Source organism: Danio rerio, chromosome 4 (genome assembly GCF_052040795.2).
Source record: "Danio rerio strain M-AB ecotype USA chromosome 4, GRCz13ab, whole genome shotgun sequence".
Lineage (NCBI taxonomy): Eukaryota > Metazoa > Chordata > Actinopteri > Cypriniformes > Danionidae > Danio > Danio rerio.
Window position 1 is genome coordinate 25792238 of NC_141024.2, and position 21117 is coordinate 25813354.

General features: G+C 33.3%; 1 protein-coding gene across 1 annotated transcript in view; it reads right to left on the minus strand.

Annotated features, from left to right (window-relative positions):
* The window catches only part of itih2 (inter-alpha-trypsin inhibitor heavy chain 2), a 28074-nt gene that overhangs the window by 1066 nt on the left and 5891 nt on the right, over window positions 1-21117 (minus strand). Inside the window, 15 exon segments of the mRNA NM_001327825.2 lie at window positions 1298-1409; window positions 1704-1876; window positions 3407-3605; window positions 3689-3802; window positions 5993-6136; window positions 6676-6854; window positions 10458-10597; window positions 11952-12137; window positions 13245-13426; window positions 13513-13638; window positions 14791-14959; window positions 16095-16211; window positions 16842-17078; window positions 18713-18875; window positions 20198-20302. Of these exon segments, the coding sequence (NP_001314754.2) occupies window positions 1298-1409; window positions 1704-1876; window positions 3407-3605; window positions 3689-3802; window positions 5993-6136; window positions 6676-6854; window positions 10458-10597; window positions 11952-12137; window positions 13245-13426; window positions 13513-13638; window positions 14791-14959; window positions 16095-16211; window positions 16842-17078; window positions 18713-18875; window positions 20198-20302 (2346 nt within the window).

Here is a 21117-nt window from a genome sequence, read left to right on the forward strand (position 1 = left end):
AATTCATCTTAATAAACAAATTAAGTAACATAATAATGAAACCTTAATGTCGAGTGTAAACATTAATTAAATGCTGTAAATGTATAATTATTATTTTTTTACTTGACTGTATCATTACCATAAGTATAAACAAACAAACAAATAGCATTACAATACAAAACATTTATATATAGATTTATTATATTTTGAACACTCAGAAATAAAGGTATGAGAGATGTCACTTATCAGTAATGTACTTATCAGTAGCTTGTACCTTTGGGGTACCATTATAGACCCTTCAGAGACAAATATGCACCGTTTGAAAAGATACTGCCACAGTGACAGCTCTCATATCTTTATTTCTGAGAGTGCATGATGTTTTGAAGGAAATACAAAACTAAGTCTCTCTGGATTTATAGTTATGAGTTTGAGTAAAACAGAATTTCAGTTTTACTTCATAAACTATAAAAAAACATTTCGAAATTTTAAATAAAATGTTTTTCTTTAGAGTTTTTTTGGCGTAAAATACAAATGTGCCATACTTTCAAACATGTATCATCTGCGTTTTTTTGGACAACAGGATATTTAAGCTTAAGAAGCGTTACAGAGTATATACGGAAATATTTTTCAATACCTTTTAATTCCTTTTTTAAGACACTTTCCATCCATTTTAAGGCCTTATAACCAGTTTGGATTTCAACTGGAAACACTGGCGATATTTTAACTTATGGTTTATTTACTAAATATTAAGGTAAAGAATCCAAAACTAAAACTATTCATATACTGAATAAAAAAATATTAAATCAAGCTAATTCAGCAGGTTGGCACCTATAGAACTGCAGAAATAATGGTTTGCCTTGGTTTCTGCAGTAAACAAAGCAGCATGATGTCAAATCTAGCATTGATTTCATAAACTTCACTGCATCCTGATATTCGCAGATTTAATTCAGGCAAACTTTAGCATACAACCATACATTGCAAAATCAAAATGATATTAAATTTAATAATTTCTCTACATTGATTTATTAACTTTTAATACTTTTTAAGATCCCCTGAGTCAAGAAATTAATATTTGATGGAATAACCCTTGATTTTCAATCACAATCAGTTATTCTGACAATGTTTTTAATTTCTAGACCACAGGCTGTAAATGGCATATTATATTTGAAATTTGCAAGGAGAAATTATCGTTAGGCCCATACAAAAATAATGTTAACACATTGCTGAAACCTATAGCTAATAATTCCAGAGAAACAGACATTTTTTTTAACAAATCTTAAATATAATGTATAATGGTAGGCCTATTATGTGACAGTACCTGGTAACAGCCAATTTGTTGCCTTTCACCTCCATTGTAGCCTCTTTCTTTTTTGGATCTGCCCCTTCATGCACGTCATACACCTTAACCTCTGGTTCCTTTGCAAACTGACCTGTTATAAGAAAAAAAGTTGTCCGAAAAACACACTTACAAGTTGTTTCACATATTTAAAGAGAAAATTCTGTCATCATTTACATCACCTGTTTCAAGTTTCACTGTTAAACACAAAAGAAGATATTTTGAAGAATGTATACCATGTTGACATCCACAGTATTTCTTAATGACTATGAAAGTCAATAGTTAAGGGTTTTTTAACATTCTTCAAGATATCTTCATTGGTGTTCAACAGTAAAAAAAACTGTTTTGTAAAGACTTGGGTAATCTGCCCATTTACGTATTGACTCACCAACAAGACCATGAACTTGAGTGGAGTATTTGTTGTTGTTGGACATGTAAATGCCCAGAAAGTCCACCTGCACGGGATGCTTCTTCCACACCCGATGCAGAAGCACCATCACTGAAATCCTCCCATCAATCAACACAGTGACATGCTGCTCCTTTAAAATGGTAACCTTAATTCTGAAGCAAGAGTCAAAATGAGTTCACATTAATGATTAAAAAAAAATTACTATGGGTTAGGCAAGCACAATTTTACTTGTGTAAAATGATTTTACAGGTCTTTTCCATCCCTAAAATATGATATAGTTGGTTTTGCCATATCTGAAAAGTTAACGCACACATCATGATGTACTCTGAAATACACTTTATTTTAATGTTTTTTTCATGCTATTAACAAACCATGAATTAACATTTTAGCTCAATAAACTACTAATTTATTGCGTATTAATACTTAGTAAGATGTGTACTTGCATCAAAATATAAATACAATGTACTTAATGTGTTCATAATGTATTGCAGTCCACTTCTGGTGTTTTAAAGGTGGGATATAGGGACAGGTTTGGTGGTGTGGGTAGGTTTAAGGATGAGTTGAGCTGTGCGGGAGAGTCAATGATTTAATAGATCACAGTAAGGTTCTGTTTCACCAAATTGCTAAAAATGGCAGTACTCTTGTACAAATGCAAAGTTGTGATACACAGCTTTTTAAAAAACACAGATCGCTAAGCACCGAGCTTAAAACGCTCACTACACTTCGATGGACACATGCCCTAAGATTTGAGTGTGAAAAATTAAGTTTATATACAGCCGTTTTACATGTGTTTGTTGCATCATTACAAACATAAGTGGCAAATTTAACAATATACACAATAAAATATCCAAAGATACTGTTAAACAGACATCATGCGTCATCGAGGTGGCATTGAATAAATGTAAAATTCGTTTATCCTTATCTTTAAAAATTAAAAATTGTATCCTAATCCCAATTAAACACAAAAACATTCCTCCACGACTGTGATGGTTTTTTTTTTGATTGTATGTATGTTAAATATTTCTGGTTTAATGTTGAATGTCTATTTAATATACTGAGTGGTCATAGTATTATTATTAAGAATAGAGATGTCATATTTTTTATAAATAAAAAAAGATATAGATAAGAATCTCCTGTTTATGTTAAATCTGTAGTTGTTATTGGGCAAGTTCATATACACAAGTGTAAATGGTCGGAGAGGAGGCCTAACAACTTCCATTTCAAGGCTGATTTAAAAATTTATTTTGAGACTCTTAAAGGACTTTTAAGTCGTAAAGCGACCAGAACTGTGAATATACTTAAATAGCTAAACTCCTCTTTTCTATGGTAAATGTTATGTATACCCACTCCTGTTCTTTATTTGTTTTATTTTTCTTTCCTTCCTTCTTTTTTCTTTTTGTTATTTTGTCTAGACATGTTATGCTAAAATGTGTAATATTGTAAGAGTTGTTATGCATTTGACTGGAAATGTTCAACAAATACAATAAAAAAAAAGAAATAAAAAAAATTGTATATCCTGTTTTTTTGCTTTCTGACACACTCTAAACAGATCAGACTCATTACTCCTCCTCAAAGTTTTTTTTTTTAAACAAGAGTCCCATATACATAACAGGTATAATAAAAGCTTAGATAAACACAACTGTAAATCTGTGGTGATTGTTGATTTGTTTGTATTGAGATACCTGTTAAGCGTCAGCTCAGCAGTAGCTCCCCAGGAGAAGGAGTGATTGTTCTTGCTCTCCATCAAGTCAATTCTGTCAGTTCCAACTATCACCTGAACACCGTCAGTTTTAGAGTATATGGAGATGGTGCCGAAATATGTGTTTAATTTGTTGTTCTTCAACATCTTGGATCCGATCAACTGGCCGTTGACTGTGACTCCTGCAAAGGAAGAACCGAAATGGAAAATAAATTAAATATAGGTACTCATTTTTGTTTTTTAAGCTATGAAGGCATCAGGTTACCTGTTCCAGGATCTGAAATCAGGTTGAGGATGTGTCCAGGTTTGGAGTCAATGTTGAAGCAGATGTCCATGTTGCTTTTGGGTAAGTTAATGATGAAGTGGGGGTCACTATCCACTGTGTTAAAATCAAAAGGATGATAAAAATTACAAAGATATTCTAAAGAAAGCTAGAAACCTGTAACCTCTATCTCAAGTGAATGGAAAATATCTTCTTAAAAAACTGAAAAAGAATGGTAAGCAACCATTTGAGTGCAAATAAGTATAGTAAGAAATAAATAAAAGAAATTGTGGTGAACAATTCCTTTATGATAAAACATTCCAGATATTATACTGACTGATAGCATACAGTAGCAATTACAGAGTCAAGCACTGCATTAACTTAATGAACAAGTGAAGCAGGCAGCATCAGACCAACTTCCATAAGTTTTTAAAGCAATTTTAAGATGTTAAGTGTAAGGTGACATCGAAACACTTAAAGTTTGGTTGCAATATGTCAAAGGGTGGCCGAGATATTTTACAATGCAAGAATTTGAGGATATATCTATAACATCATTGAAATATTATCTGCCAATAATTTACATATTCAGAGATAACCTAGTTGCAAGCTTTTTTCTTTTTGTATAGGAAGTTAACAGAACTGATTGTTCTAAAATGCAAATAAAATATATTTAAATTAAATATGCAATATGCTGCATATATTTAAATAAATCTGTGTTTCGTTTTGTTGGAATTTTAAATTCAAATGTTTTTGAAGAGACGATTTTTGTTTCAGAAAAAAAAAAAAGTTGTGATAATGATTTATGAAAAAACCCTTCTGTAAAATCCTTCATAATATAGATGGGAATAAAACAGTGAAGTGTGCTATATGCAAGATGAAATGACAATTTCTGAAATGGCCTTTAAAAATGTATTAAAATCTAGATGCAAATAAAATAAAAAATCTAAATTTAAAAATTACTAAGCATTTTTGCTGTAGTGATTTCTTTAAAGGGTCACACCAAAACGTGTTTGAGATGTTGACAATCATATATGTCCCACGTTGCTAAAAATACTATTAGGACGCATATATATTTAACAAAAAAAGTGAAAATGTGTTGGGGGTTTTTAACTTTGTTTAGAGCAAATTTGTTCTTCCGGTTTTAAATTTTTTTTTTAAGTGAGATCATTGAGTAAATTGGAGATAGGCTGCCCGTACCTGCCGGTACAAAGTGACGTCATTGAGTTTTCAGCACATCTGTTCATTAATTCATAAAAAGGCTTGGTTCGAACCAATCAGAGTGCTCTATAGTAAATGAGATGCAGCTTCATTAATATGCATGACATGGCTTCAAAGAAGTTTTTACTTGTTACAGTGTTTAGAGAGACACTATGTTGTGTTGCCAACCATAATTCAAACAAGTAGACATCGTCAATGTCGTCAGTGCTGCGTTAATAAATGTGCCACAACCACAAAAAAGGTTTTGTTTCCATTTCCCCGCGATGAGAGCACAGCTTACATGTGGACCCACATGTGTGGATTACAGTGGTCTGCTAACATGCGACAAAAAATGTTTATAAGGGACATTTTTTTCCTCGACACCTTTTCGAATTTGGAAATGGTGAAATCCAGATTTGCCACTCATCTTCTTAAAAAAAAAAAAAAAAAAAAGACGCAGTTCCAGTTGGTGTTGATTGTCCTGTCTCTACGAATTTGGTAAAAGGGCAATCAATGTTCTTTGTTTATGTTTATTCAGATGGCAAATTTAGTTGATATTGTCAGCAGTACTCTTTCAGTATTTAAAGACATACCTTAGTCAAAATGATTTAGCTACTAATTTTACATTAATATCACCACAATATTATGGACTGAAAATCCTTCATTTCCACACAGCTCTCAGATACGCTAAATGCTGCTCTCTGAATCATTGTCTATTTCCCCTGCATCTGTGTTTGTGATGCCGCTGTAAAAATCAGCTGTTGTGCAAATAATGAAACTCCCCTTTTCATGCAAACCCTTCCCTTTTTCGCCACTCGAAACTCCCACCTAAACAGAGCTGGACTCACTCACTTTCCTGTCTTTTTTCAAACTAGAAGTATGAAAACACCCTGTTAAGATAGGGAGATTTCATGGCCCTTTGAAGAAGTAGAAATCAGATTTGTTAGTGTTCACATTGGTTCTACATTTAAAAGCAAACTGAAAACCCTTTGTGACTTCAGTTGTAAAATGATTTTGTGCAACTCAGACAACTTATTTTTAAGAATTCAAATCCAAATGTGAACCACTATCAGAGCAAGTGTGTATTATCATTGGACTGTGCTGCATTACCGCCAGTGATGTGAACCGGAATGATGCTTTCTTGAGATCCAACTGCTTCGGCTACAAAAGTTGGACCTGGTGTGGGCAGGATCCAAGGAGGATTCTGATAGACTAACCGTTGCACTGGCATTTGTCCAGATAGAGAACCCGTGGCTATAAAAAGAAAATAAAACATTAAGATAAACAGACTGTGTTTGATAAAACCTTTAATCAGGCATATTTATGTTAAATTGTACAGGTCGGGACACTAAACCAATGTCAAAAAACTAGCAATGACAAAAAACAACTGTTGTTGCACAGGTGGCAGTATCTGTATTGTCATTCCACAAAAGAAAACTGGAACTAGTGCTGCACACATAAAAATCTTAAACAAAGAAGCTTTTCTGTACCATTTTTACAGTACTTGTGCCTCACCACAAAGGGATTTGCTTGTGCAAATATGTCTGATAATCCATATAATTTGTAAAAAATAAAAATAAAAAAATTTTCTCTGATTTGTAGCTAAACAGTCAGAGTGCTATTTTTCAGCAACAGCCAATGCTAATTCTACTATTTTAACAGGCAAACTTCATCCAATGTGAACCTGACGAGAGGAAAACAAATTAACCTGTCAGATTCTCATTGAAAACCTCGTGCTGCCCAATGGGCTGTCAGATTGGTGTGTTTCGGGCATTAGATAATCTTTCTGGTACCTGAGCAGCAGCCATGTTTGGAGTCTTTGGGCGAGTCTGCAATCAGTCGTTCTGGCCTCCCTTCTTCATTACTCTCCACCAGCATCGCGGTCAAAGGGGTCACAAACTGATGCTCCACAGCCAAGGCCACAATCCTTTGGGTGATCTTACGCTTCCTGGATGCTGTACGAGCTAGAGAGCTTTAAGAAAGGCAAAAGTGAGTGTGATCAACACAAATCACAAATAGAGATGTTTCTGTTTAACCACATACATTTGTGTAAAAAAGTGTTTGCCCCTTACTAATTTCTAATTACTAAACATTTTAATCACACCTGAGTTAACACCTGTTAGCAATCAGAAAATCACTTAAATAGGACCTGCCTGACAATGTGAAGTAGACCAAAAGATATTCAAAAGCTAGACATAATGCTAAGATTAAAAAATAAATTAATCAAAAACAAATGAGACAGAAAGAAATTAAGATTACATCCTGGAAAAGGTTATAAAGCCATTTCTTAATTTTTGAGATGCATCGAGCCACAGTGAAAGCCATTATCCATAAATAGCAAAAACATGTAACACTGTATGTTGCACTGTATTTTGGTGATTTTTTACTTTGTATATTATCTAATCTGAAAGTAGATTTAATATGAACACATAGTACATGCAAGAGAAAATTAACCTCAACTATTTGTTTAATGAATTTTATTTTTTGACAATTTCAGGGTCAGATTAACCAAACAGGACTTTTTTTTTTTCTAATTTCTGCAGATGATTTGACAACTGGAAAATTGATAAACAAAAATGTAACATCTAATTTCCATATCAACCAACGAAAAAAGTGCAGCACAAATTTACATAGTGGAAAATAAGAAAAGCCGATGATCAAAAGGTGCAAGTTATCTACTAAGACCAAGAAGGGCGCAATTATTTTTTTCTGTACAGGGTAAGATGGATAGACAAATATATGGGGGTGCATAGAAAAAATAATCAATATTCATGATGTCAAAGTTGAAAAATTCAATTCATTAAAAAATAGTTATTGAATAAAAAAACACTATGGTATTAGCGATGTTGTTCTGTTGACCTTATCGAACATGGACTTCAGCATGCACTGGGGTGGTTTGTTGCCGAGTGTGAGGCGGCTGAAAATCAGCAACTCCAAGTCAGAGGCCATGGTGCTCCACCAGAAAAATGTGGTTTGCCTTCTACAGGTTGCAGGAAAGTCCTTACCCCAGATGGAGGAGTTCAAATAATTTTATGTTTTGTTCACGAGTGAGGGAAGGATGGAACGTGAGATTGACAGGTAGTTTGGTGCAGCGGCAGCAGTAATGTAGTATATGTATCGGCCCATTGTGGTAAAGAAGGAGCTGAGCCGAAAGGCAAAGCTCTCGATTCACTGGCCAATCTACATTCCTACTTTCACCTATGGTCATGAGCTTTGGGACCTGACTGAAAGGACAAGATCTTGGATAACTCTCATCCTTATAGATAGGGTGAGGAGCTCTGTCACCCGGGCGGGACTCGGAGTAGAGCCGCTGCTCCTCAACATCGAGAGAAGTCAGCTGAGGTTGCTCGGGCATCTGTTCTGGATGCCTCCTGAACACCTACAGTACCTAGGGAGGTTTTCCAGGCATGTCCTACCAGAAGGAGGACTCTGGAAAGACCCATGACACACTGGAGGGACTATGTCTGTCGGCTGGCCTAGAAACGCCTCAGAATGCTCCCGGAGGAGCTGAAGGAAGTGTCGGGGGAGAGGGAAGTCTGGGGTTCTCTCCCAAGACTGTTACCCCCACGACCAGGCCCCGGAAAAGCGGATGATAATAAAAGAATGAATGCGCTATGGTACTTATTTTGAACGTAAAATATTATCTTTTAGTAAATAGTAAGAGAAAATATTGTCTTATTTTATGTAGGCCTATTTATTTATTTATTGGCCTTGATATAGGCATATTTACAAAATAAACAAGCTTAACTTAAGTAATCTCAACGACAAAAGACTTTAACATGCAAAAAGAAAAGACTTTAGAACATGACGACACACATGTGCTCAGGTTACATGATACTATATTTATGTGAGATAGTCGACAAGATGTACATTTTGACAACTGCTTATGTTTTTGATAGTTCAGGCACAAGAAGAACAAATCACATGCTGCTTGAGGAAACTCAGATTGCGCTGGTATATGTGACTCACCCTATTGTTTTTTCCAATTTGTCGTTAATTCCTGAATTAAATGAAAAATAATATGACTTTCTCAAGATTATTCGGATGATGTGACCTTTTGCCATACCAAATAAATTTGTGGAAAAACATTTTTGATTATATTTTGTATTCTCTGCTCTATGCAGTGTCTTCTCCTGGCAACAACACCTGCAGCCATTTCAAGCCCAAATTCAAGAAATGCTATATTTGGCATTAAATAATAGCACAAATATCCATCATTTGAGCAGTGCAAACATTAAGAAATTGTGTTGCATGATTTATCAATATATATACCCTTCACCCTTATATATTACTCCACAAATATTGCTGCTGTTAGACAACATAATGTACTTTTGAGGCTTTTTTAGACGAGAATGTAGTTGTTTAGATTACATCTACGCAGTTTATTTATAAGGAAAGTGCCTATTTTATATATTTATAATTTCTAAGAGAATTTCATTGAGCGGGGCATGTTGTCTATCCACAAGATGGCGACAGAGACAACAAAAACAGCGATCTCTTTTTTTATGTTGTAGTGTTGTATTTATACAATTAAGTAAAAAGAGCTTGCCTGCATGTGTTTAACGTTTTTCTTCATCGCAAACACAACAGTAATCTGGTGGTGTTTGTGCTGCTTTGGCTATTTTAGGAATAATTATTGTAATCTCCTGATTGCAACAGAGAAATACTGGGAAATCTCTGTAGACTGATGACATTTCATGCCGTTCAGCCTTATAATCTTAAAATGTCAGCAAAATTACCTGCTTTGTCATCTCGTTAGACATTACCGCTAAAGAATTATTCAAATACTTGCTCTAAAGTGACGCTGGGTGACAAAAGGGTTTTTCCTCTCCGTGGGCTCTCCGTGTTTGATTTTCTATGTAATATACACAATTATGCCATCGAACTGTTGTATAAACACAATATCACACTCATAACAGTGCGATATGGCTGTATATTGTCACTGGTGGGACATTAAAGCACTCGGCCTGTGGCCTCATTCCAACACACACACACACACACACACACACACACACACACACACACACACACACACACACACACACACACACACACAAACACACACACAAACACACACAAACACACACACACACACACACACACACACACACATTACAAAAATAGCTGTGTCCATGCCTTTTCAAAAATGTTTCTTCTCTGTGTGTATTTCGTAAATATCCACATTACTGTTTTACCAATAAAAAAAATAGTTTGCGCTATTTGGAGTATACTGGCCCTTTAAAAAAACAGCTGCCTTTAGTTGAGCCTAGCAAAGCATGTCGTCTATTAGAAATTTTGTTCCATCCAGTTTTTAGGGCATTATAGTCTATTTTTAGAGTTCAATTTAATTTGATCAAGGCCTTTTTAGCAAAAAAGTTAAACTATGAGCAAATGCAATTAATATTCATGAGCAGTGGTAGACAGGTATTTTAAATATATATATTTTAAATATCTAATATCTGAATATCTAAGCTTTTTTGGTAGGGGATTTTACTTCTCTAATTTAAAAGAAAAAAGCACATTTCTTATTTGTCATGAAAACATATCATTCCTCTGTATTTGAAATTGCTCTCACCGTTCAGCCAGTAGCTGATTCACAGTAATGTAGCCCCACATCTGCCGAGCAAAGTCATTGTAGGAATGTTGATGTCTGCTAAGTACAGTGTCCAACGCCTGAATATCTGCCTCCGCCTGAATGTTCAGGTCCATGTTGGCCTAGAGAGAAAAAAAAAAACATTTACAACTGAAAGTAAGTACTTGTAAGTACCTAATATTTTAATAGAGTGCCTGTATTTTTTTACTAAAGTAAAAACTGAGTTAAGTAAAACTGAGTACTTATGAACAATAGAATACAAATGAAACTTTACTTTGTATTGTAAGAAGTATGTACTGTCTATTAGTATTTAATTTGGGTATTTGTACTTTTACTCATGTGAAACTCGAGTGATTGTGAGTACATACTATTTTATAAGAGAATCTGTACATCTTTTACTTTTATGTGTTACTTAAAAGGAGTACATATGTGTACTTTTGAGTTTTTAAATGTTTTATTGTGGTACCTGTACTTTATTAAAGTAAAACTGAAACAGAATACTTGTAAGTGCCTACTACCTACCATTTTACTGTAAAATGTTCCTGTAAATCTAAAACTATGTACTGTGTTTTATTATTTTATTATGTGTTTATTATGTGTTTTATTATTTTATTTGGATATCTATACTTTCACTTGTGAATATTTTTTTAATAATAGCTGTACCTTAACTTTGAATACTATACTTATGAGTACCTCCTATTTAATTCTACTCAACTAAAACCAAAGATACTTATGGGTACCCAATATTTTATAGATATAGTCACGTTCAACTGAAACTCAGTATTTATGAGTTTTTTATATTTTATTTGGGTATCTATACTTTCACTTGTGAACTTATGATTCCCTTGAGTTCCTACTATTTTATTATAATAGCTGTACTTTTACTCTTACTTTGAACACTTATGATCACCTCCTTTCTAATTGGAGTATCGGTGCTTTTATTCAACTAAAACCAAAAGTACTCATGAGTACCTAATATTTTATAGATATATACTCACATATAACTTAAACTCTGTACTTAAGAGTTTTATATATTTTATTTGGGTATCTATACTTGTTCTCATAGGAAACCTGAGTACTCGTGAGTATCTATTTTTTTATTAGTGGGTCGGTACTTTTTCTCTAGTAAAACTAAAAAGAGTACTTGAGAGTACCTACTATTCTATTAGAGTATCTGTACTTTTACCCAACTAAAACAGAAACCAAGTACTTGTGAGTACTTGCTATTTTATCAGAGTACTTGTCCTTTTACTCAACTAAAACTGTAACTAATATTTTATCTAGCTTAGGGTTGTATAAAAAAATATACACACTCAAATACAATTGAAACTAAGTACTGATAAGTTCCTAGTATTTTATATTGTATTTCCAATATCATATGCATTCATAAAGCAATATTCACATCCTTATTCTTTTATTTTTGTACAAATGTCCCTGTATCTTTAATAATGGACACAAATGCGGTATGAGACTCACAGCAGAGGCGGTGATGAAGCTCTGCAGTGTGGTGAGGTCTGATGGTTGGAGTTTTCCAGCCACTATCAGCTCAGAACCGCTGAAGAATTTGTCGAAACGGTTTTGAGTTACATTATTCACTGTGTTTTCAGGAAAATGAATGGTGATGGTCCTCAGGAGAGGAGAGGAAACCTGACTGTAAAATGTCTGGAGAAAGAGGAATAAGAAGAGGAATAAAAAAAAAAGACTGACATGCCATTCACAAGTTTACATCAGATGTTTCTTAAAATATTCTTTAGAAAAACAGACTCAAAGGAGACAACTGTTTAGATTATGATAGAGTTACAGGGTAAATCAGAATATCTTAACTCATATGATGACAAATATTTGAATTACTATGAATACCTCTGACATTTTTACTGTAAACTGGTAGCATATATGAACACACTGTTGGCTAATGAGCAATTCCATGTAAATGTCAACCTTGTCATGAAAAAAAAATTATAAGGAAATCGTTTACAGTATTTTAAAGTAATTTAGAAATACTCAAAAATTGTATCTGTCAATGTTTTCAAGCTATTATATTTGATTGACCAAAGCCACACAAGTGGCAATTTCACATCGGTCACATCCATATTGAAGAAATGTCACATCCATAACTACAATTTTCCCTCATAAATGCAAAAATATTAAATAAAACAAAAACAACCATGGCTGTTTTACAGTGAGCCGATTCATCTTTTTGATTAGCATAGTTTCTTTTGGATTGCGCAGTTTAATTCACAGAATTTCTACAAAGCAAATTGTATACTTCAAACATGTGTACATTTTTCAAATTCATATTGCATGTTTATTTCCCCCATTTAAAGTACAAAACATGTTCTTAACTTTGTGGTCAGTTGTTTTGGAAAATATAATCAGATGTTTCAATAGAATGTTAACACAGACTTTCTTTGTGAATTTATGTTTTGAGATTTTACTGCAAAAGTCACATCCATAAAGCTGGAATTGCCTTAATGTTTAAATCTCTATTAAAACCATAGAGACACAAACAAGGGTCATTTTGTAAAGTGGTTTTTAAAATGGAGTCTGGACACCTCCAATGGTTTTCTAAGGGGTCTGTAGAACTTGTTTGGGAATTTTACTAAATTAGTTTGTTAGTGCTTTAAAAGTAAACATATTAGGTTTAAAAAATGAATGCTTGTAATCAATTTGGTCCCAGAAGAAATGCATATTAATGGAAAAATGTAAAATAAAAAGCATAATTTTCAGTAAGCAGTATGCTTGCCTAGGAAAAACAAAAATAAACAGCACCTTTAACTGCTCTGCGGCATTTTGGTTGGCATAAATCCTCTGGGCGATGCCTCTGTTGTCCATAGCGATTCGCTCCAAAAAGTCAAAGTCGACATCGAAACCGATTCCAAGAGAAAACAGGGAAAACTCCTCTTTCATGCGAAGTTTCACATTTTTCTGAATAGTGCTCAGCTTTATTTCACCTAAACAAAACGTGAGCAAAGTAAGAGTAGATTCGCTTACAGAAAACTCCATGTGGGCAGAAAGAAAACTTGGTATTTGGTATTACCGACAGTTGGATCTCCATCTGACACCAGGATAATCATAGAGACAGAGCGAGGGTCGATCAGGCCATGATGGGATGCTTTGATCAGCATCTGAATCGCTCGCAGTAAAGCCTCGTTGATGTTGGTGCCTGGAGTCAAAAGTGCAAATGGTAAAGAAATGTTCAAATTTAGTTGACATGTTCTGTAAAAATCAATTATTTACTGGATTTATTAGGTTTGGGTTTCAATTAAAATATTCATAGTTTGTTTTATAAGCATTAGATAACACACTGTTCAAATGCTGTGTTCCACACAATGACAGTAATATATGAAGGTAATTTAATAGCTTTTACAAATTAAGGTGGATTGAAAGTTGTCCCACAAAAAAATAAGAATTGTGTTGCTTCAATTCAATTTAAATAAGTAGTTTGAACAAGCAACAAAAGTAATTTCTTGAGTGCATTTCTTCCTAATATAAAATAAAAGAAAAACGAAATGAAAATAGCAAGTTTTCACCAAATTCTGAAGTTACACAATTAATATTATGTTATCTAAAAATTTATAAAACTGTGTCTTTACAATTTATTTATTCAAGTAAAATTTTTTTTTTTTTCAATTTAAAATTAAAATGTTGGAAATGCAATGGAAATGTATAGTCTCTCAAAATTCAGACAATTCAGATAAAAAACTTAAATGTGTGGAAAAGTATTTTGTTCTGTTGCAGAAATAAGTCTATCAAAAAGGTCAATCGTTTACTTATTTATTAGGTGTGGGTTTCATTTAAAATATTTAGATGTATTCTATAAAAGGTCTGATAACATTTCTTCCTGGTTTGAAACAAAACAAAAATGGTATAATTAGTATAATTTTCCCTTGAAAAAAGACAAATGGTGAGTTTTCCCTAAGAATTAAAAAGAATTATTATAAGATTTTTTTTTTTCATCTAGAGCATGAAATGACATATTCTAGCTTCTATCTTGCAATTTAAAACTAACAAAAATTTTGAGATTTTGAGAGCCTAAAACCTGCAAATATCTTACCTTTGTCATGATTAAAAAATGGTACTACTGCTTGCAATGGAAAGTTTATAAGCTCTCAAAACTCAGACCATTCAGAGTTTGATAAAAAGTCTAAAATATGTGAAAAAAAAAAAAAAGGTAAAATTATGTCATATGTAAAGCTTTTTATCATTTAAGTATTCTGTGTTCATTTAAGTTTAGTGTACATTCGGTAGTTTTTGGTTTACATGTTTTAATTTTATTGATTTTAAATCAGTCAATATATAACATGGTCCCCCTCACCTCCATTAGGTTTGATGTTTTGGATGTACTTCTTGGCTTCATCCACCTGGATTGAGGAAGCCTGGACCAGATCTTCACTCCAGCAACGGACATTGTGATTGAAATCTATAATGCTAAAGTAGTCGTCAATTGACAGATCGTCCAGTATAGCCTTCATCGCCTCCACGGTCTACAAAACAAGACAATGATTTTTCATAGTTTAAAGTAAAACAGAATTATCAGTGTTCAAACAACCAGCACACAAATGTAGCCTGGTAGTATGACAACCAGAAGAGCCTTTCGTAATCAGTTCAAATTATGCTAAAATAAAAGGCTAAGCTAAATTGTTTGATTTGACGACATCGTGTGATGTACAATGTAATATTTTCATTAAGGTCACATTTTGTAAAGTAATTTTTTAGTCATTTCTAATCAAGTGCCTGAAAAACACTAAAGTAAATAAAAAATAATAAACATTATGATCAGAAATTTGGGTTAAGAAAAAAAAAATTAATGTACAGTATCTGTCAATTTTTTTCACAGCCTACTATTAAGAAAACATCTAAAATAGATAATTTTAAAGACTTCTCTTGTAACATTTTTTTAATTTATGTCTATTGATTTCAATTACAATGTGTATTTTCAAAGACAGTTCTCTTAAAATGACTTATCTCTCCTCCGCTGAGCCAAAAATCTCCACTTAGGCAGGTTTTACATACAATTAAACTACAGTTTTATTCATATTTATATTCATAATTGTCATATATATTCAATTTTTTTTTTCTGTTTCTTTTTTGCAGAGGGATATGTCCATACATAATTTACCTAATTATATACAGTTTATTTATTTATTTATTTTTTGCCTGTTTGCATTATTTTCAGAATTATTGAGTGGTAAAAAGAGATTCCCAAAAATCCTCACCAGAAACGTTTTGTTTCAATATGTGAAAAAAATGAACAAGAATTTTTAACCTGACTTCACTCAACATTCAGATTTTTATGCTATAAAAGTTAACAAATCAGCACTTAATAATGCCTCATTTGCATATTTATACAAATGAAAAAAAAAAAAAACATTTTAAAAATGTCGGCAAGTTCTTCAAGAATCTTTTACCCTATTTTTCCTTGCTGTAAATGAATCTAATTTGAAATTTCCTGCAGTTTACTTGATGACCACATGGTGTCAACAATGGAGATTTTGCTACAATTAATATACAGCTTTCTCTGCTTCCACAAGAAGGCACGTCTGCACTGAAACTTCAAATGAACTATATTGATGAGAGATAATCATATTATGACTTTACTTTGAGTAAATGCATCCAAACCTGTTTCATCTTGAGTCCCCACATGCTGCCACTCACATCAATCACAAAAACTATGTTTTTGGAAAGAGGAGTGAGATCAGACGGAGCAAAGAATTGGACAAAATGGCCATCAGACACCTGAGGAAAACAATATAGAGTGCATTAGCAATGGAGTAAGGCATACTACATAATTCTGAAAAATAATAGTCAGAATTGTGAGATTTAGGCTCGGAATTGCAAAAATAAATAAATAGAAAATATTATAATTTCATATATAGGAAGTTCAATTCACAGCTCAAAATATATTATATGTACATAATTATTAGGTTCTCATAAGTGTTTACTTTCAGATTTATGAAAAAAGTAAGACTAATAAAAGTAGTTACATTTTGCTGTCAGTTTCCCAGGATTTGTTGTATTTTTTTTAAGTATGAGTTTGAGTAAAAAAAAATTATGCTTTGCTTTATTCAATAAATCAATTGGTCAGAATAACAAATGTTTTCCTTTGCTGAAAAAAAAACAATCTGGACTATTCCATCAATTATTAATTTCTTAACTCTTCTGCAAATAAACCATTGAAATTTTATTGTCTAAACATTTATATAAACAAAGCATTTTCCAACAGTTTTTGAACAAAAAGAATAAACATTATTAACCAAAACTTTTAACTGGAGGTGTATAATATGTTTAATACAAATTCCAATAAAAAATATAAATAAATATATCAAATATGAATTAGAGAAAAAATGGCCATCTGTAAATCCTCACCTGAAGTTCTCCAGCATTGGTCTCTCTCTCGACATCATAGGTGACGGTGAAAACCCCATCCACTGCGCTCTCGGTGCAGTTTTCACACTTGCGCTGCTGCTGCAGATTTGGTTTGAACACAATGTGGGCTTTTTCTTTAGTGTGGGTGATTGTGGTCAGATCTTCAAACTGCTTTCCCAGTGTGTTTGGAGCTGTGACAAACTTGATGCCTTTGGGCTCAAATATATACACGTCGACCTGAGGAAACAAACATCACAAACCAGCACACTAGTCAGTTTATGACACATTTAATAGGATGATGTAGCCACGATGCAGAGTGGATTATTTTTGACTAATTCAATGAACTATATCCAATGTCTGTAACTAAGCTTATGCTACATTAACCACACCTAAAAACACTGTTGTAGAATAAAAGAATCATTAGTAGAATAATATCGATATCCCTGACCTTAGCTATGCATGGGACGATAAGCATTTTCAAAGTACAGTATACCGCGATTTGGAAAAGTCAAGGTTTTAAAACCTCCCAAATTTTTTTCTATACCGTTCCTTCACTAAATGCAAGTTGCTTTTTTTAATGTTTTGTTTTTAATTTATTTAGGACAACAGTAGAAAAAGCAGAGAAGATATCCAAAGAAGGTATCTTAAATTGTAAAGAAATCTGTGTTTTTGAAACCAAAGAAGACAGCGGAAGCCAATATTTTAAGTTTCTCAAAAGAAAATATCATGTGTTCAAAGGGGGGGAAAGTTTTTTTTTTTTTTTTTTTATCCAGACATTTTAAAACAATATATTCAAGAGCAGTTATCATACTGTCAGAATCTTACACAGGCCCATGCCTAACACTAACCCAAATGTTAATTTCAAGAAATTTGCCAGTTTTTTGTGCTCATCTTGCTGCTTTATCTAGAACTAGTTTCTTACTCATCTAATCAAAAGCCTTTTTGTGCTTTAAATAGATTTTTAACTGGTTTAGCAGTGAAATAACCAAGCATAGTGATATGAAACTATAAGGGACCACTCACAAAGAATGTGTCTTTGAATTTAAAAAACGAAAGAGACAGCACAAGTTATTTTCTTACTGGGGGAGATGAAAATGCCTGTATTACTTACTACTGGAAACCCCGCAATGCTAACTTGGTCACATGAAGCGTGTTGTAGCCGATCAAATGGCAGCTTTTAGTCTCCTTCCCTGTGTAGCCTACTGCCATTTAGGCAGACTTAGCATTAGCCGTTTTGATTTTTTTTTTTTTTTAAGTATCTTATCTGCCAACCTCAAATAAAACAATTGTCATGCCTACTTGCTACAGTAAACAGAAGTTTCAATGCTTTTAAAGCAACCCATCCAAGTGCATACATAAAGCAGTAAACACACACACACCATAAGCCATAGAATGCATAATTAATCAGAAATTAAAACAACAAAGGTCTATGTAATGTCCCTACTAAGATAGTAAAACAAATGTTTGTGATATATGTATGAGTGTGTGAGCAGGTTTCTGTGGTTTACAGAGACACAAGGTATAAAGTATAATGACATGGGTTTGTCCACCTTATCTCTCTGTATTTTAAAATGCTTTTAGGCCTATTGAAATTCAAAATTTGCTTGGATTCCAGTGAGGGTTGGGTTTAGGTGTAGAGTCATACGATAAGCTTTTTTTTTAATGAAGAAGACACAGTACCCCTATGGAGTGTTACTGTAAACCATGTATACAGATATGTTTGTGTGTGTGTGTGTGTGTGTGTTTGTGTGTTTGTGTGTTTGTGTGTGTGTATGTGTGTGTGTGTGTGTGTGTGTGTGTGTGTGTGTGTGTGTGTGTGTGTGTGTGTGTGTGTGTGTGTGTGTGTGTGTGTGTGTGTGTATTTGAATGACCTGCAGCAGGGGAACAAGGCGTCCAGGCTGAATATGTAATGTGTGCTGATAAATGCCAAGCTTCCTCTGCATCAGCTCCTGATAGTGCAACTCAAACTCCACTTTACTGCCTGCAGGAACGTGCACTTCTGTCCGAAACGTCTCCATTGCTTGAGAGTTCGTCCTTAAAGTAAATGAATGAATGAATGAATTAATTAATTAATTAATGGAAAAAAATTATTTAATTACTAAATAAATAGCTAAAATCTATCCATCCATCTATCCATCCATCAATTCAAATTTGAATATGTTGCTCTGAGGGAAGATACGATGGACTTTTTCTGTAAAATTAAATATTCAAGACTAATTTATACTTATTGTCAACCAGTAATACTGAAGTGTAGCAAACACTCCAGTAGCTGCTTGTCCAAATAAGGGCTAAAGTGATGACGATCTTCTTAGTCAAATTGAGAAAAAGTTTGATCTACATTGACTTTACCTTATTCAGGTCCCCTAAAATCGCTGGTCGTCCACAAAACGCAAAAGCAGGTAAGGACAAAAGAATCTGAATGATGGATGAACTGAAAGCTGAATGACTTTTTGCTTAATTATTTAGAGATAAAAAGAGTCTCCCCAAATCTCTCCTCTAAAAACATATTGAGCTCTACTTTAACAAACCAGGCGCAAAGTCTACAGCGCAGGGCGCAAAAGCATTAATGGCGTCTTTTGAGAATAAACTAATCAGAGTCTCATCTACCATTTCCTTTAAAAGTCAGTTGCGTTGCGCCACGCCGTATTTGCTATTTACATGGCATTTTTTAAAATTATTTTTAACAACTGTTTATTGGGATTTTTAGAAAACAATATAAAATGAAAAAAGTCCAAATTTAAAACAAACCATCTGCAGTGCAAGGATAAAGAATGAGCCTCCTCCAATTAACATTCACTTTCTCTTTCTCTCTTTCATGGATGCGGTGTTGTACACTCCACTGAAGACATCCATTAGCCAACATATTTAATTTAATTTGTTAAGAGCAAAGATTTGTTTCAAAATTATTTCTAAATTCAATAATTTCTAATTTCCAGCAAATTAATAAATGAACAATAATTACGAAGTGTGGTCAAAAAACTGAGTTATATCCAAACACACGTTCAATGCCCTATATGGTCCAAAGCTTGACAGGTGGACAAATCTAAGCCTGTTTTTAATAAGACAAATATAAATAATAATAATAACATTATAAAAAAGCAAGTTGTCGTGAATAAACTTAAAAAAGCCACCAGAGATAAAGGCAAGGAGGCAGTGGTTTTTATATTTATGTAGAAAATAATAATTTTTATTTCTTTCATTTGTAAAGAAATTAGTGAAAACAATGCCTCCATTGCATATTTAAACACACTTGTATTTTGTAATTTTTTTCATACACAAAACACAAATGCAGGACAGAACAAGAGAATCTGAATAGACAGTAGTGATGTAATGCAATGACGAACTGAAAGCTGTACCTGACAATGCCAGCTGCTTTCCCACGAGCTCTTGCTTGAGCGTAAAGGTTTCGAGCGACAGTCTTCTCCTTCACAGAACCGACGAATGTGATCCCATTGACATTCCTGAAAATCAGTCACAAGTTATCCAGAAAGATCTGTTTACAGTATGTGTGTCTCTGTACAGTTGAAGTCAGAATTATTAGCCCCCCTTTGATTTCTTTTTTGCCTTTTTTAATGTTTCCCAAAGGATGTTTAACAGAGCAAGGAAATTTTTACAGTATGTCTGATAATATTTTTTCTTCTGGAGAAAGCCTTATTTGTTTTATTTCGGCTGGAATAAAAGCAGCTTTCAACATTGAAACATTTTAAGGTCAAAATTATTAGTTCCTTTAAGCAATTTTTTTTTCCAACTGTCTTCAGAACAAAACACTGTTATACAATAACTTGCCTAATTCCCCTAACCTGTCTAGTAAACCTAATTAACCTAGTTAAGCCTTTAAATGTCACTTTAAGCTGTATAGAAGTGTCTTGAAAAATATCCAGTCAAATATTATTTACTGTCATCATGGCAAAGATAAATTAAATCTGTTATTAAAAATGAGCTATTAAAACTATTATGTTTAGAAATGTGCTGAAAAAATCTCTGTTAAACAGAAATTGGGGAAAAAATAAACAGGGTGGCTAATAATTCTGACTTCAACTGTATGTGTTAATGTTTGTGCACATGTGTATCAGGTTTGACATAAATGGATATTTTACCCAAATTAAAAATGTACTGACTATTTACTCACCAACAAAAGGATCCAAACCTTCATGAGTTTCCTTTTTCCATTAACCAAAAGAAAATATTTTGAAGAATATCTTGAACCTCAAAACCTGTAACCATTGGCTTCTATATTAGGAAAAACAAATACTAGGCAAGTCATTGGTAATCGGTT